Source organism: Apteryx mantelli, chromosome 8 (assembly GCF_036417845.1).
Source record: "Apteryx mantelli isolate bAptMan1 chromosome 8, bAptMan1.hap1, whole genome shotgun sequence".
NCBI classification, from domain to species: Eukaryota; Metazoa; Chordata; class Aves; order Apterygiformes; family Apterygidae; genus Apteryx; species Apteryx mantelli.
The window spans coordinates 35401083-35418519 of NC_089985.1; the positions used below are offsets into that span (position 1 = coordinate 35401083).

The 17437-nt window shown below is 36.1% G+C and overlaps 1 protein-coding gene across 1 annotated transcript in view; it reads right to left on the reverse strand.

Moving 5' to 3' along the window:
- The window catches only part of FAF1 (Fas associated factor 1), a 179767-nt gene that overhangs the window by 86194 nt on the left and 76136 nt on the right, over window positions 1–17437 (reverse strand). The window contains exon 8 of the mRNA XM_067301226.1: window positions 5951–6037. Within this exon, the coding sequence (XP_067157327.1) occupies window positions 5951–6037 (87 nt within the window). The remainder of the gene's footprint in view (window positions 1–5950; window positions 6038–17437) is intronic.

A 17437-nucleotide genomic window follows, 5' to 3' on the forward strand; every position in this document is an offset into this window, starting at 1 on the left:
GTCTTTTTAGTTTTCACACTTCAAGTTCACTCTGAACTTTCAGGTGGGACGACTGTCTCAACAAAATCACCAGTGCTCTAAATGAGTTGTGGTTATGAAAGCGTCTGTCCCTATTACACTGCCCTCTATAAACATGCTGCTTTGAAGTGTCTTCTTACTCCAAGAGACAACAAATTAACAGAAGCAGCTGCTCTTGAAGATGAGATTTGTATCTGATCGGTGACAATAAATTGGCTAAGCAGATCACTAGAACAGTCATGAAACAGCCTTTTACCACCTCACCAACCCCAAAACATCTGTGTCGCAAATCAATCTTCTTGTTGCTCTTTCCCACAGCAGCATGGGACCAGCGTTAGAATTGTGTAATTTTTTTTGGCCATTTGATTTCATGGACAAAATGAGCTATAACTAGAACCCTTAATACAGTAGCTAGGAAAGGTGATCTTAATTTTCCAAGATGTCTGAGATCACGGCTACTGCCAACCAGATATCCTTAGATCAAACGAAAGCAAGAGTGAATTTCCCATTTCCTTCATTGCCAGGATCTCAGACAACTGGAAAGACAACATCAAAACTAGACTGCAAGAAGGCAAAGTATGAGCAGGAGATGACAAATGATTTTTTCCACATCAGTACCCCATGTGATTAAGAATGCTAAAAGCTGAAACTTTTTTTTTTTTTAGTCGTAACAACTAATCTGACCTGCATTTTAAATATAATGATACAACAGTTTTTATTCTTCATGCATAAACACTTCTTGTACTTCCTCAAGATTCTTATTACCATGAAGTGAGAAAACACACCCTTCTGAAAAGCAATGTTATAGGTAGTGTAGTCCACTTCAGTCAGTTAACCAATGGCTGAATTTTGAAACATTAAATTATATTATTTTTGTGTTTTAAAACCTGACAATCCTAAATAAATTTAAATAAATTAATAAATTTTCTTGTGACAAAAAAGTACTAACATAATACAAAATTGACTTTCTCTGTGATGATATATTTTGTATATAAACAAAATGAATCTCAATTACTCTCTCTTAATTTTTATAAATAGGAAATAGACATTTTGCAGGGACAATAATAAAAATTGCAAAGGAACAACTGCATCCTTGTTGCTCATTTTGGGGAAAGACCATGATACTCCATCATACTGTAATCTATACAAAAACATCCAAGCAAACCACAAGTCAAAGTCAGAAGATTATCTAATATAAAGATATTTATTCTATTTCCTGATGATGATGAATGATTAACTTCATAGATTTCCATGAACTTCCAAGATTGGGTACTGTCTCACCACTTTTGCAACTGAGTTGTGAGTATAATACAAATGCTAGGTTGACATTTAAGCCTTCTTATTGAACCCACATAACAACACAGACTGAAAGTATTCTTCCAAATATCTAAATTAAAAGGATGCACCTGTCAGATCCACTCTACCACACCACTGCAAATGGTGATGAAAACTATGGAAAGAAAGTAACACAAAAAGTAATAAATATTACAGAAAGTTCCAATTATAATTACAAGCTATGGACACAGAAAAATATAGTTGAGTATTTTCTAAAGATGTATGTATTTTAATATCAATATAATCAATTTTATATATCTGAAATATGTATATTTTACATATCTGAAAGTACACCTCTGTTATGACTATTTGCTCTTTAGTCATATCAAATCCAGAGGAAAAATTTCAAACAATCCAGTAAATTAAGACATGGCATCCATTAAAATTAAACAGCCAATGTCTAAACCTCTGGGCTAGTTTTCATATCACACTGACAGTCTTCAACAATATTCAGAAAGCCTTCTGAAGACTTTCAAAGGGAAAAAGACATATATACTCCCAGATACTAAATATTCAGATGTCATAAGTCAAACTCTCTGAAAATCTGGAGACCAGCCAAAAACTATAATGTCAAAAATGGTTTGACTTTGTACCGGAATATTATTTGTCAGCATTCTTAATTTCTATTTCTATCTGTACAAACAGACTGTGCTTAGTACTTACCAATGAAATAGCTAAACACAACACCGGCACTAACTAGATCATCCATAAATGTGATGATAATAATAATAACAACAGAATAATATAATAATAAACTGAGAGTTTGGACTATAACCCAGAAGTCTTTATTAAATTCAGCTAGGGAACATCAGCCACGTATGCAACAGCCACCCCAGAGGTGCAGTTCCCAGAGGATGACACAGAGCCTCCATCTGTCCGTGGCTTCACCCACGCCACGTCTGGACCGCTACCGGCAGTCGTGCAACTCAAACCTGCCTCCTTCTAACGGCAGTCTGGAGCTCTAGTCCCACTGCTGCCTAAAGGAGCACCCACCGGTTTCTCTACAGGAGGAGAAAGTGCAGTTACCAGTGGTGGAAGGAGGACAGGAGGTCTTGATCAACCATACCGTCTAGGAAACGAAGCATTAAGTCCTCAGCACCAGATCTGCAGCTGACTGAGCACTTGTGACTTGGGGCACTTCATCTTCTGCCCTCGTCTCTTTCTCTTTCCCCCCCCCCCAGACTCATTCTAAGGGTTTTACGTATTTTCCGTGCAGAAGTAAATTCCACTGTGACAAGTTAACTATTGTTACTTATGACAAAGTAGGCGTTTCTCATTGCTACATTGAGGTGACTTAAAACAATGAAATTAAAAAAAAAAAAAAAAAAAGGTTTAGCTTAAATACCAAGAAGGGAAGCTGTGCACAAGCAACCCCTCTTCTGCTTCCCACGCTTGGTGTATTGGTGTTCCAGGCTTGTGAAACCAACAGAAACATTAGGGGCAAAACCTCATCCTACTGAAACGAGTGAAAAATCCACCGACCTCGGGGCGGGGGGAAGTTTTACCTCAAACATACGTGGGTAAAGCCAGTATGCAAAAAGTCATCTGTTTATAAGTAAACAAAACCATAAAGCTTCCTTTTAAAAACTGTAACCAAAATACCACCTACTGATCTCAGATTTTTTATTTATTTATTTATTTTTATATACATACGTATTTGAAGCTCACTCATTCCACTTGGCAATGTTAGTAATTACCAGCAGATTTTGGAAGTTCAGCCAATATATTAAAGAGAAATTAAGCACATTTTAGAAATCCTAGTAAATTATTCTGGCTTGGGTCTCATTTTACCGGCTCAGTAATGTTATGATATCCCAAATGGTTATGATATCCAAAATAAAAATAAAGATTAAGAAAAAACAGCAAATCTAGGTAAAACAAACTATTATTAATTTTTAATTTTCTAGCATAATTTTCAAGACTTCATTACATCGGTTGATGGTTTATACCCAAAAATAGAAAAATTAAGTCTTTAATATTAATTAAAGTTTTACTTAAGTAAACTTGTTAAAAAGAGAATGATTTAAAACCCATACATTTACATTGTTTGAACTTTAATTAGAAGAGAGATAACTCATGGCGTTAAACTTATTCAGGCACACTAAAAACTAAAAATACGTCCTTGCTGAATTGTAAGAGGAGCCTTCCGGAGAGCACGTATACCTTGTTTCTCACAGCTAAACAGCCGTAGCACGAAAACATTCCCCTACCTGTGGAGGTTTTGGTACCTACATTTCCCTGGTGGAAGTGTGCCAAAACATCTGAAAGAGTTATTGACAATTCATACAGTAACCCGTATTTCATTAGATAGAGCGACAAGCAGAGAACATATCTTAACTCTGAGGGGAGACGAAGCAACAATGTTTTAAATGACTATTGACTCCACTGAATTTCCTGGTAATGTCAGAAGACTGTAGTCTGTCAGGTTCATAAGAGACTCAAGATGATACAGGAATCCAATTATGCAAAGTCTATTTAGTTGTCCTGTTTGCTAAGCCAAAGGTTAACGAGAACCGCACTGAAAAAGCCTCCTGTGGTATTACAAAGTATTTCTTATGCTGCATAAAATGTAAATGAAAAAGTATTTTAATCAAGTCTGTCTTTAACTCTTTAGCTGCGCCTACGTACTAAACTCTCATACAATACAGCACATGGGAAAACTCAATACAGACAACGTGATTTAAAAAAAATCTGTCACTGAACTGAAGAGAGCATTACTTATTACTGAAGTAATTATTACTAAATATTTCTAATTTGCAAAGGAAAAATATTCAAATAATCATCGCTAACGTTAAATCTTTATAAATATTAAGCTATGGCCTCTAATTTTAGACAGAAATTAATTATATTTTTGTTGGTAACACATTCAAATCTGTTTACACAGCTGACAAGCCTCAGCTGCACCAGATTCAAGCCGTGAGCTGTGAGGACTCTCCTGCCTTGCAGCAGATGACTCAACATTCACCAATTTCATTAAAGATGAAACGGGAAAAATTCACCTGCAACAATGTCACTTGTAAAAACAGACTTAGACAGATTTACGGGTTTTACGTATGTGAGGTATCCTATTCAAGAGAAGGGTTTTCCCTTGATTTATTTTGTTTTTCTTAAGAGCTGCGGGAAAACAGATTAATAGTGTTGAGTTTCCAATTCTTTTGAGGGGCTGATAAAAACTAATAAAATGTTAAAATGGATCCACATTTCAAAGCCTAATTACCACATGACACCATGCCGTTATTTCAAATCTTGTATCTATAGTCTCCAATATGCTCTTGAATACATGGCCACAGATTTATCCACCTCTCTCAAACTTAACCACTGTTTCTGTAAACACCGCCACCGACATATTTCACAAGTGCAGTAGGTAATCAGACAGTCTCTGCATTTTTTTTTTTTTTTTGGATTGGCATAAATGCTTTGCCCAGAGCCAAAAGAGAAGCAAGCTTATCATACAAACAGCAATTTTTCCTTTATAAGAAGGGGAGCAGAGACTGACAGCAAAGTAATACATTGAAGATAATGCTAATGTGTAGAGAAAGCGGATCCCCGTCTCATTTTCACTTTGTGAAATACTCACATTCAACCCTTAGTTTAAATGAATAATGGTAAAAGTAGAAACACTTATTTTTATCTGCAGGTCACTATCACAGAAGTTATGTACAACATAACTGCATTATTATTTCTGCCTTTTGTTCTCTTTTATTACTTTTTTTTTTTTTTTTTTTTTTTTTTTTTTTTTTTTTTTAAGGCAGACCTCACTAGCTGGCATTAGCAATATACTACCAGAGAAAAATTGCATCAGTAAAACTGAATGAGATGCTGTAAAATATACTGTGGGGACAATCATGCAAGGAGGCAAGTATAATTAACATAATTCTACACAGTTAAGTCTCACAATTTCATGAATTTGCAAGATATTCACAACTAGCTGATTCCATTATCAAGTGTACATATTGATGTAAAAAAAATAATAATTTTGTTCCATTTCTAAATAATGCAACATTAAAACCTGCAGAATATGTTTGAAAATTGACATCTCTCGTATACATAATATTTACTATTTCAAAATGTAATCTTGCCAATTCTTACCGGTTCTCCAAGAACCAAAGTACATAATTTAAAAGCAAGTAAAGCTCTCCACCGATTTCAACACAAACACCTGCCCGCTTAGCCATGCCCAGGCTTAACTGTACCAGTGAACTGATGCCTCAGACACAACTGAGGAAAATATCTAGATATGTCCTCAGAATACATCGGAAAAATGGGATACTCTCCTGATGTTCAGTCACTGCAATAGCCCTCTTCAACTTTCAAAACGTTGTGCAACTTTGCTTCTCTCTAGGAACACTGTGTGCTGCTAGTCTAAAACACGCTCTGAATTTGATACATGTGAATAATTTCTGTGGATCTACCTGTGTGCTTCAAAAAGCCAATGAATTAGTACCTGTCTTTCAAGATAAAGCTCTGAAGTACGTGCAATAACCATAAGTTACTGTATATGGGACAAAAAAAGCCGCTGAGAGACTCTGATCATAAAGCCAAGTAAAAATCAGCTATTTTTCTTGGAAAAAATGCAACGAGAACCAGAGCTACTCACTGAGTCATCTGTGGCAGAAGGAGGCCAGCCTTCCCACAACTGGTGACGAACAGGAATACTCGTTAGGTCATACACGTTCCGCTTTACCTGTTAAAGAAAACCAGAACTGGTACATAACAAAAGCATACAGCCAAACTGCATTATTTTCATCACAATCTCAAGTTTTTTGATTTTTTCCCCATTTACTTATTGTAAAACTGGCTCCCCCAACACTCGAAGACCCAGATCTGTTCCAGAAGATTACACACAATACAGGGGAAGCACAGTTCTGCTGAAAGCAACTGAATCAACTGTTATAGAAAGAAATACATTAATTATGAAACATTATAAATGATGATTTATAGAGCATCATAAATGTGTAAAACTTTTCATAACACAGATTCCTAAAGCAGAAAACAACACAAAATAATGAACAAACTGAAGGGATAGAGAATATAATAACAAAAATTCTGTTACAGTTTTTGCTAGTTAACCTATTCTGATTTCACCTAAAAATTTTAGGTTCTTGGTACATCTAGTGCAATAAGAAATTTAACTATTTCTGCGCACATTTCTTAAATGGGATCCAGAAATAAAGTGGTAGTGTTAAATATGAAAGTACAAATTAATAATCACATTTCCAACAAGACAACACATTTCAAGCATTTATGATCAAAAAGGAAATAAAGTAATTTTTACAATAACTCTCTTTGCATGCTATCCAAGACAAGCCACTACTATTAATGATCTGACATGACGGTTGTCGGGGCAAGGGAGGGGGAAAAGGAGGAAGAGTTCAAAACTGCAAATATAGGAAGAACACAGTAAAATACAACAGCTTACCAAACTCTCTCCTCAAGAACATGAACACAGAAAAAAAGCTGGCATGTTTTACCAGGGGGTTGTGATAAGCAGTTATTTAAACCACGAAAATGTATTTTTGTATTTGGGATAGAGAGCATTATCTCAAATTCTGAAAGACACCTTACACCTGAATATAAAGACAGCACAAGTAAAAAGCACATGTAAATATTGCCCAGCTGGATCAGAACTGGATCAGCACCATAAAATAGTAGCATTTCTTATAGCGAGGAATGCTGGGTTTTGATTTGTTTTCCGTAAGTCTGCTACATCTGAATATATGGCCCTCCCACATCTTCAGGGCTCTACTTCGGCTTCCAAGTACAGATCTCAGCCACCCATATTACAGTCCTGAAAAACATTCTCAAACGTTAAGATTTGATATGTTTTACTAACAATTTATATAATTATCCACTAGACAGAAAATCATTGGAAGTCAGAAATTCTCTGTTCGCTTCCCAGTTTTAAGAAGGTCACACAGCCTAACCCTACCAGACAGGATAACCAAATATTTGACACATTAAAACAAAAGATATTAAGGCAGATGCATAAGATTTGACATAAAACAAATGTCCAGACTGTATACCGTATTCCAAAAACTCTCCTTTGATGTCTTAACTTTTTTTTTTTTTTTTTTTTGGCTTGTCAACTGGAAAGAACCAACAATTAACTGTATTTTAACTTCTGCTATGAGGTATTACTAATCAAATCTGTGAACTGAAAAAGGTCTTTGAACGAGCATGGGTCTTGCAGCTCGGCACACTTACCCTAAGTTAACAACAGTCTCTGTCTTGGAGCACTGTTTGCTCTTGGCGTAAGATTGGGAAGACAGCTGAAATCTTTGCCAAAATGAGAAATACTAACATAATCTATATACTTAAAAGTTTTCTTAGGTAATGAATGAAAGCAGATTCTAACCTACTATTTTAATAGAGATAATGCAATAAAACAAGCCAACCTACTATAACACGTTTTATATAATTTGACCCTAACTATGAATCAGTTATTTGCCATAGTTTCACCACTGACGTAGAGCTGAGATTTGAAAACATGATGAAGTTATATGGTAATATATACACATTCCATCCAGTATTTATTTTTAGTGCAGAATGTATATGCAAAATCCGGCAGTAGATTTCATCTAAAAACCGTGTCTGCATAATGAAATACTCAGCACCAAATCTCTTTTCCTCAGGACCATCTTTAGAGAGGAACACTGCACGGACTCTTTCTTTCACACTTTGCACGTAGTGCAGGCATACTAGTACACGGATGAAGGATACATTTGCAGAAATTAAGCGGTAGAAGAATTGCTCCATCATTATAAATATCCTGCATGGAAGGAGGAGGAGGCAGGGATTTACATGCATACCCACGCTCACAAATGTTGATCTGGGCAACGTTTTGCAGAAGACTCTCCGTGGCACTGCTGCACGGGTTTGCCAACAAATAAATACCACTGAGGGAGTTCAGAGCATAAATAGAGAGCAAGCTCAAAGAGCAGCGCTATTAGTGCTGTATTTCCAGTTCCCAGCTCCTCCACTCAATTCCTGTTGCTCATTCTCACTATTGCTGTTTACTTCATACTCATAAAGTGCCTCTTTGTAAAAACAGTGAAATGATGCTTCGCGCTTCCAGACAGATTTAATGTATTGGCATGGGAATACGAATTATTAGTGTTAACTAGGCTAAAGAGTTAAATAATTTCAGCGCTATCAGTTTAAAGCTTTATAAATAAATATTCTGCGCAGATCAGTGGAAAACAATCACTTCAATTTATAAACTAGCAGCGAGATACGTTACAACTATATGATTCTACATGTCACTATAGGACAAAACAGACTGTGCGAATGCCTTATCTGGACATTTCTGTATCACAACATATATTTGTTTTTAATTTTCAGCTTGGCTCTGAATTCACAGTTTGTTTAAGAAATAATTAAGATCTCTCTTTTTTTTTTTCTTTAGCTAGTAAATTACATGTATACTCGATAACCTTTATGTTAATATTGGTTTTGTCCAGGAGTTTTTGCACAGAGTCTGATCTGGTAACTACACTTCAACTACATTTTTTTAAAACTACATTTTAATTAAAAAATGAAACAAGAGCATTATTTTGTTTCAGATACAGAATGCTGAAGTAATTACTAGTAATTAAAGTGCACTTCATATCATTGCTTCCCGATATTTAAGCGTGCTTTTAAGAAAGCAAAAATACACCTTAATTATTAAAAACACTGGTTTCAATCCATTTCAAATATCTATCCATACACACACGCACCTGTGAAAAATGGAGCTATGGAAGACAGAACTCTATAGAATTGGGTATATGATCTCACTCCTACTGTTTAAAACAAACAGCTTTTCTTCACTGCTTCTTAACAAGAAGCTAGCCTGCTGTGCCGTATTCGTTTCGCAGGGGTATCAAGGTAAAGAGATGTCATTACTTAGTACTGACCCCACAACATCCCACCAGAATGTAACAATACTAAGCTGAGATCACAAGAGCATGGTCCTTGCTGTTTTATTTTTCTAGCATTAAATACCAGGATAAATTGTCTTTGCGAGATAACTATTCTTCAGTTACGTATCCCAAAAAAAGTCTTGTTAATATTATTTTCACGATATAAAATTCTAAAACTAGCTATTTCGAAATAACAAGTGAAACCCGGGCTCAAGAGAACTGCATAATATTGTTTTCAAAAAGCCCTCAGAAGTAAAAATAAATAACTCGGGAGTCACATTCCTCAGATTCCACTTTAATTCCAAAGAACAACAAGAAGGCATTATGAAAAAAACAGTATTTCCCTTCTTTCATTAACTCATCTGTAACTGCACTGAATTCAATAACATTCCTCTGCTATTCTAAGCCTGAAAGGCATGCTCGGGGTATAGTGTTATGTTGGTATAAAGCACAATGCCAGACTGATGTGCTGAACAAAAGTGATCAAAGTTGAAGTAATTTTAGCCAACGCACAAGTATTCTGCTGCATTATTCGACCAGAAGGACATCTGTTGAGCAACTCGTCATAGAATAAACCAGTTGTGATAGACAGGCCCCGTCTGCAAGGGGACCACGCAAAACTTATTAGAGTAATGTTTGATTAAACAAACTGCTCGAGTTAAAAATCATCGCTGGCTTTTGAATTCGCGCCAAAATAGTCCTCTTTCAAACAACAAGTCACAATCAATTATTTAAAGGTAAAATAAGCTTGCTTTTTGAAAGCTATTTAACCTTAATTTGATAATTAATATAGTATTAAAACAGCAGAGTGCCAAAGTTTTACAGACAAGGAATATTTACCAATCAAATAGAGACATTCCCTTTACTTTAACTGTTTTAATTTCAGTTTAGAGCTTAAATTCCGTAAGGAAGAAAAAGTTCTGGATTCATATAAAGCAGCATCATAAATTGCTTCTTCATTGAACCGGAGCAATAAAAACATACAGCTACGCTCCTCATGCAACCGAAAAATTTTCAGTTAGCGCAGTAAGTGGACAAACACGTGTCAAGACTTTTATTTACAAGTTCACACGATGTCGATAGGAGGACTGAAATCTCTATAAATTTGTGTAAAATCTAACTGCTAGTGCCATGCACTGAGCTGCGTCTATTGGCAAACTTTTTGGTCACCCACCTTTGATCAGTTCGAAATACTAATTGCTCCTCTTGTCTTTGTGCAGCCCAGACTTTCTTTTCACGCTGTTCAGATGCCATGGTGACTGGCACATTACTATGGCAGCCACCCGCCAGATTATAATCTCCAGAATATACTAGATCATTTAAAAACAAATTAAAAGCATATCTTTCTGGTTCCGCAGTTCAGCTGTTAACAATATCAATGCAACCACTTAAACCAAAACCACCGAATGCTTCGGATGGGATTTCACTTGCAAAATGAGGTGTAATTCCCCCAGAATGCCTTGCCTTGAACCTACGGACTGATGTTGAAGAAGCACATGAAGTTTTACCTTTAGCTCATTTTCACCGGTGTTAGAAGGGAGCAAAAATATTAAAAATTGGGTTTAAGAAAGCCTGTACATTCAAGTAGCCAACACACTGAGAAAATTTACCCATTACAGGCAGATTCTTACTTTCTTCTCTTTCACTAATTTTAGCTGATGAGTGTATAGCTTTAAAGGGTAAATTAAACACCAAAGATTAACTTTATATCTACAAACAAAGTCTATCCAACATTCAAAGCCCTTCCGCATCCGTATTAGTATGGAGAAAATGAGGTAAAATGTGTCACAGGGCAAGCTGTCTGTACCATGTAACATGGTGATGATGATCATCATCTTCTGGTGATTTCAATTATACGGAATAAGTAGCTACTTTCTTACTTCTGAAATAGAAAATCTGAAACCTAGTGGCAAAAAAACTCTCATCTACCAAATTGTTAAAAAATAAATAAAATATTATGCTGAATCATCAAAGTACCGTCATGCCTGAATCTGTATCTTTGACTCACAACAAATCACAACAAAGAACCACAACAAAGTTTAACAGTAGTTTCCCTCCGGCTGTTTTCTGCTTCTGCAGGTACAAAGTTAATTGAAATAATGTAGATAATGAACTTTTGTTAGTCTTATTATTAAATATAATTTATGCAAAGCTGCAAATTGGCTGAGATGCTAAAGACTGTTCCAGGCACATAGGCAGCATGAAAGACAGTGCAAAAATGAGTGCGTGAAAGGCAGACAAAAGGAGCAATAAAGTCAGAGGGCTGTGAGGAATGTGGAATGCGAGTTGGGGGATGCGGGGGAATGAGATCAGATGCAGCCGGCGCAAGGTTGCATGGGGCACCGACAGCAACGCCACAGTTTTGACTTTGACATTGTAACGGCCGCGAAGCCAAGGCAAAGGCAAGCAAAACTGCCGGGGGATGGCAACAGTAGGGCAGGGGCGACGAGAGGAAGAAACGCGAAGCGAGCAGAAGCGTTCTGTATTGATCGGTGAAGAAAGATGATGGAAGAAAGGAAGCAAAAAGGGATGAAGTGGTAGTCATCGAGATTATAGACGAAAGCCTTTAACACCTCAGCCAAAAGTTGTATCGACAGAGAGAGGGAACATCAGGGCTCCGACAGCAATTCAGAGGAAGCTGTGGCAGGATTTAGCAAGCACCTGAGCATAGGGAAGTGTCAACGGTGACAAAGGAGTGTTACGGAAAGGATACGAAGTTATTGATAGTTATGAACAAAGGATATGGGTCAGATAAACGGGTAATTTCTGTTGAGTTCTGTAAGACTGTCAAGAACTATTAGAAATATTCTGAGATTTAAGACTCGAGAGAAAGAATTTCTAAATCAACATCTCTGCCACAACGTATTGCACGCGTTTGGTCCATAGCAGTAGTAAAGAAAACGTACAGAAATAGAAGTTAGGAAAAAAAACAAAAACAAGAAGTGATCAATGCTTAGAATTTTCCCTTAGCAAAGGAACTAGCATTTCAGCAGGAAAGGCTATCTGCAGTCACTCAAAAACTCAACTTCTTAACTTCAGTATAAAGCAGTATGGGCCAGGATTTTAGTCAGCCGCCCACAAGCGGGAGGACACAGCACGTTACCCGCTGCATGAATACACGAACGACAGCTAACGTTAGCACCCAGAACAGGACTCACAGGTCGCTAACATAAGATTTGCTCGAGGGGAATGGGCCGAGTGGGCTCAGGAACTCTCCGCCTGCAATTCTGTTAGTGTACTTTGTATCCCCGATACACAGCGGAATATAAAACTATATTAAAATATAAGGAACAAAGGTTATTTACATCAGCAAATTTTAATTTTACTGTAGATCTTTTGCCTTGGAAACAATAATGCATCTCTAAAGACATCAAACGATAACTACCCTCTCTTTCCAGCCTACTGCAATTTGTATTATGCAATGCTTTTAGTCGGTGAATTAAGATGTCAGAATCAGACTATTTTTAAAAAAATGGTGTCTGCTTCCGAGGAATTTCATACAAGTGAAATTCTCCAAGGCAGACTCACTGTGCTAAAATAACTATTTACATTTGCACATATAGTCAATTCAGTGTGCTGCAATCTAAAGGAAAAATGTACTTCAAAATATTTTAAATAAAATCTACGCTGAATGCAGAAGAACTCTTCTCCATGCCAAGCGTGCCAACCAAAAGCTGATCACGATTCAGCACTTCCCTGACAAACACAAGCAAGAATTCAAATGTGTGGCTACAGTACGTGCTCAAATTAATGTTTTATCACATAGCTCTCTTTCTTTAAATGGTTATTTTTGCTGTTAATGCTCCTGATAAGATTTCGCTCTATATTTAATAAGTTTTCCCCATTAGTAGGTTAAAAATCTGAGGCCGCTTTTCTTGTTTATTGCAGGAGAAAAATGCTATTTAAAATTTAACATAATTGTTTCTAATTCATCCCGTGCTTGTAATACATTACTTGCTTTTTCAGTTGGTAGAACTAAAATTGAAATAAAAGCATCAGAACTTCTATACCTACTGAACGTAGTGTCCTCTTCCCTCTAATTAAGATTTTGTTTCATTTTCAAATTAAAACCAATATGCAATTTTATACCATCCTAAATGGCCTTAAGAGAACCTGAAGGTCTGTTGCAAGCATCAGCCACACAAAAAGCAGGACTCGTCAGCAAGACGCACTGCAAAAAATCATTAGAAAAATATCTGCTAAGTTTTCCTGTATCACTTGCCTGTAACTAAATACATTTTATGTCCTTGATGGAACATGCAATAACCTGTTCAAATATCACTTTAGATTTTATGGAAGAATGTCTGAACCAACATATAAACATCTTAAACTACTATTAAAAATGGGTTGTGTTGTACTGTAGTACTCAGTAAATATTGTGTCAACATCTTCATTAGAAAGTTTGCTGAGTTCATTATATAACCATTCAAATTAACTTAGGTCTGGGAATTAATGTGTGATTTTTGTCACATTCTGCTGTTAAGAGTTCAAACGGAGAAGATTAAGTCAAATTAAGCACTAAGCAAAAAAACAGCAAATACATTTTTTGATGTTTCTAATTCTTTAATTTCAATATCTAGAAAAGAGATTGAAGCACATGAATTTCACCACTAATTGCTGGAAAGGTAGAGAATCAGGTAACTACTGAGAGGCAGTGGCTGAATAAGTAAATATAAAGTGAATATATTACTTTGCCATTATGAATTTTAAAATGGGAGAAGGAAAAAGATTTGTAGAAAAAAGAATCTGCAAGCAGGCAACATAAGAGAGAGATGATACAAGATAATATTCTAGTAAAAAACATTTCATTTAGGAAAACGAGATACTAGTTACAAGGACAGACTCCCCAATACAGCTTCCAGTAAAAAAGCAGGCATATGGATTCTCTTTATTTCCAACTATGCCCTTGAAGGCTTGTTTCCCCATATTCACATCCATCATGGTGAATCATCAAATATCACGTCTTGAACAGGAGTTAACACGAAATGCTGAATAATTTCAACATAGGAAGTTGGACAAAAAAGTCTTAGCTCATTTTATTGATGTAAATTCCTCAGAACGATAGATAGTCCTAATTACTTTTGTAATATACTGTGGGCAAAATTTAAATGACAAATTCCAAAAATAAACTTCTTTCTAAGGTAGCTGACTAGGTACAGTATATAGTTGATATAGAGAGACCTTCAGAGATAGATTACCTACCCTCTTTATATCGTCATTGAGCTATATTTCCAAGGTACGAGACTTGAGAAAGATTTCTAAATTTATTTGCCTAAGTAGCACTTGTTTTCAGAAACCCATCTAGTTTAGAGATCACTAGATAGCTTAAACCTGAATAATACATTTAAAATTCATTACGTCTTAGAAATACTTGTAAAGAAGCATCCTGCAATTTCTTTCAGCAATGAAAATAATAATGTCCTGAATAAATTACTTTCATAGACGATGATGAAGTACTAAAAACTGTGAAACCAATTTCATTGCTTGGACCTCATCTTTTAAACCTCTTTTAAACCAACCCATCTTGGATGTGATTTCATGGTTTTTACTGGGTCTCTCCCAAGTAAATGTCATGATTCTACAATGCACAATAAAATGGTCCTCTGGGTAATCCTAGTCTATTTTTGCAGATAAACTGCAAATTTTTGAAGTGGAAATAAGAGCAAGGAATCAGTTAAACTCTACTGATTCTTCTGATGTATCAACTTCTCTTGATTGCCTGACGCAATATATACATGTAGTATAGTAGAGGAAGATGCATGTCCCAAGCGCATAGGATGTGCTCTCACAGCTTTAACAAGACACTTTGCTATACAGAATACTTTGTTTCTATTCCTCCCACACACATACAACTTCTATCCTTTAAGCACTCTCCACCAGATGTAATCTGAGCTCTCTTCAAGCTACCAGATATTTCCTTCTGCCACTGCTCTGGGTCTGCAGCCCCTTTTCCGGGGCTGCAGCAAGTGGCAAATTCTAGATATAGTCACTGTCCTTCTCTTCTTGCTCTCGCACTCTCTTCCCTGTAAGACCTGCTAAGGACACTTAGCGAGAATATCAGAAAACAAACAGCACAACGCAGAACATGCAAGACAAAATAAAACAAAATTTTAATAAGAACAGTTTATAAAAAAAGAGAGAGAGAGAAAAGTTTTTTAAAGCTTAAAGAGGAGAGTAATGGAGACTTGTATAGTTTAAAAGAAGAGGTTGTTTGATGCCTAACAGCCATACACGAGCCCTGCAGTAGTACGCTGGAGACAGTTCTATGTCAGGAGTCAGGAAATTCAAACTCTATACACGCCCATTTCAAGTTTTAAAAGCCTCTTTTAACTTCTCAGTGCCTCAGTTTTCTACCAGGACACATTTTAATTCAGAGGAGTAAAGGACCCCTTTGCCAATCTCCATCTTTAAATCAGAGCTAGTAGAAGAATGTTACAGCTAAATGGAAGTTACAATCTTCTGAACTTGGTGCAGAAGTTGTTGATTGTGGCTATAGGGCCGGAGCTGCGCACAGGTCCAGACTACATAATTATTATTATTCATTGCTTGTAGTGCCTAGGAGACTTAATTGTGATAATCCCCTCTGAACTCAAAAATGCATGACCCTTTGAGTTTTTTAATAAAAGGTTAAAAGAAGAAACAAATTCCTAAATAAAAAGAAGGGAAAACACATTCTTAAGAAATTTAGGCAAGAGACACGAGTATTTAAAAAAAAAAAAAACAGGAAAAAAATCATTTTAGCAGCACACAAGCATGAGGTTGAAATAGGGTATGAAAGAATTAGAGCATGAGCTAGCTGTGACATTACAGATTGAAAGGAAGATGTGATTAGGGTTGAAAGAGATTAAACAAAGATTACTGACAAAAATGTTAAGAATTTATTTGAAAGTGTCCTAAAGATTTCTGCTAACAAAGTAAAACTGATGATAATAGTTGAAGACATTTTTTACAGATACTTGCATAGAAAAGATGCACTCTGAAGTCCTAGTTTGTTTTTCCTGTTCAGTAGAAATAGTCATTTGAGAAAATATACTTATTAGTAATCTAAATGAAAAAGCATCGCTCAGTGGAGGCTTTTCACTGAACTTTCTGCAAATTATGAAAGGCGGCAGGCAACTCACACTAAGTCATCTACTACCAGATCAATATCGAGAAGCAACTACTCTTTTGACTCAATTGTAACATAAAGGGGAAATACAATTTCTAACATGGTTCCTCAAGGAAAGATACTCATTTGCCATAAAAACCATAAAAACTGCAAAAAATATATTGTTAATACCACTGTCCCAATTCCAGCTGCTTTTTGTCTCCCAAAATGTTGATGAAAATGTTGATGTCCCTTGACACGCAGTCAAAGGAAAAGCAATTTCATATATGGGTTGCATACCTAAAAGATGTAATCTTAATAGATTATGATGAAATCGGTAACATATAGACTGGAGAAAAACATACCTTGACACTTATTGATCATGAAGTTAAGGACATGACAGAGCAGTAATTCTGATGCAAGCTATTTAAAATTGGTATGAAAACACAACGTACTGCTAAATACACTTTCTGTGCATCCCAGCATCCATCAGACCTGGCAGCATCAGAAGCTACCGCCACTACTGGATAATGGTAAAACATGAACAAAGTTTAGAAATTAAGAAAAAATCCATGTGTCAGTTGCACTGGCTTGATCCTAGCTTGTCGAGATCAAATGCGCATACATTCAGATGACTGTGCAAACAAGTATGATCTTCTTTCAGTCTGGTCCAATTCCTTTGTCAGGAATTAGTATGTCTATAGCAAAAGGCTATAATATACTTTCATGTATCCTATATTGGCTGTGTTATTACAGTTTCAAGAAAATAGTTGTCTCATTGAGCTATGGCATAGTAGATACTTTGGATATAGCTGGGTCCCTGTTCATGGGGACCTTAAAGATTATTTTGAGGACTTGAATTGTCACTAGAAGCGAATGAGAGACAGTAGATGTAATTCTTGCAGCGGAGAATAGATTTGGTGATGTCACATTTCCATGGTTGTCACGTTCGAAACAAAATAAAAATTCAGAGGAATTTATTTGATGACAAACAACCTCATCTTCATTACAAACTGGTGGTTTTTGAAGCAGTCTAAGCACATCAGTCTTTCACCACTTCCCTACTACTGCATTTTTGTGGGTCTCAAAAATAATT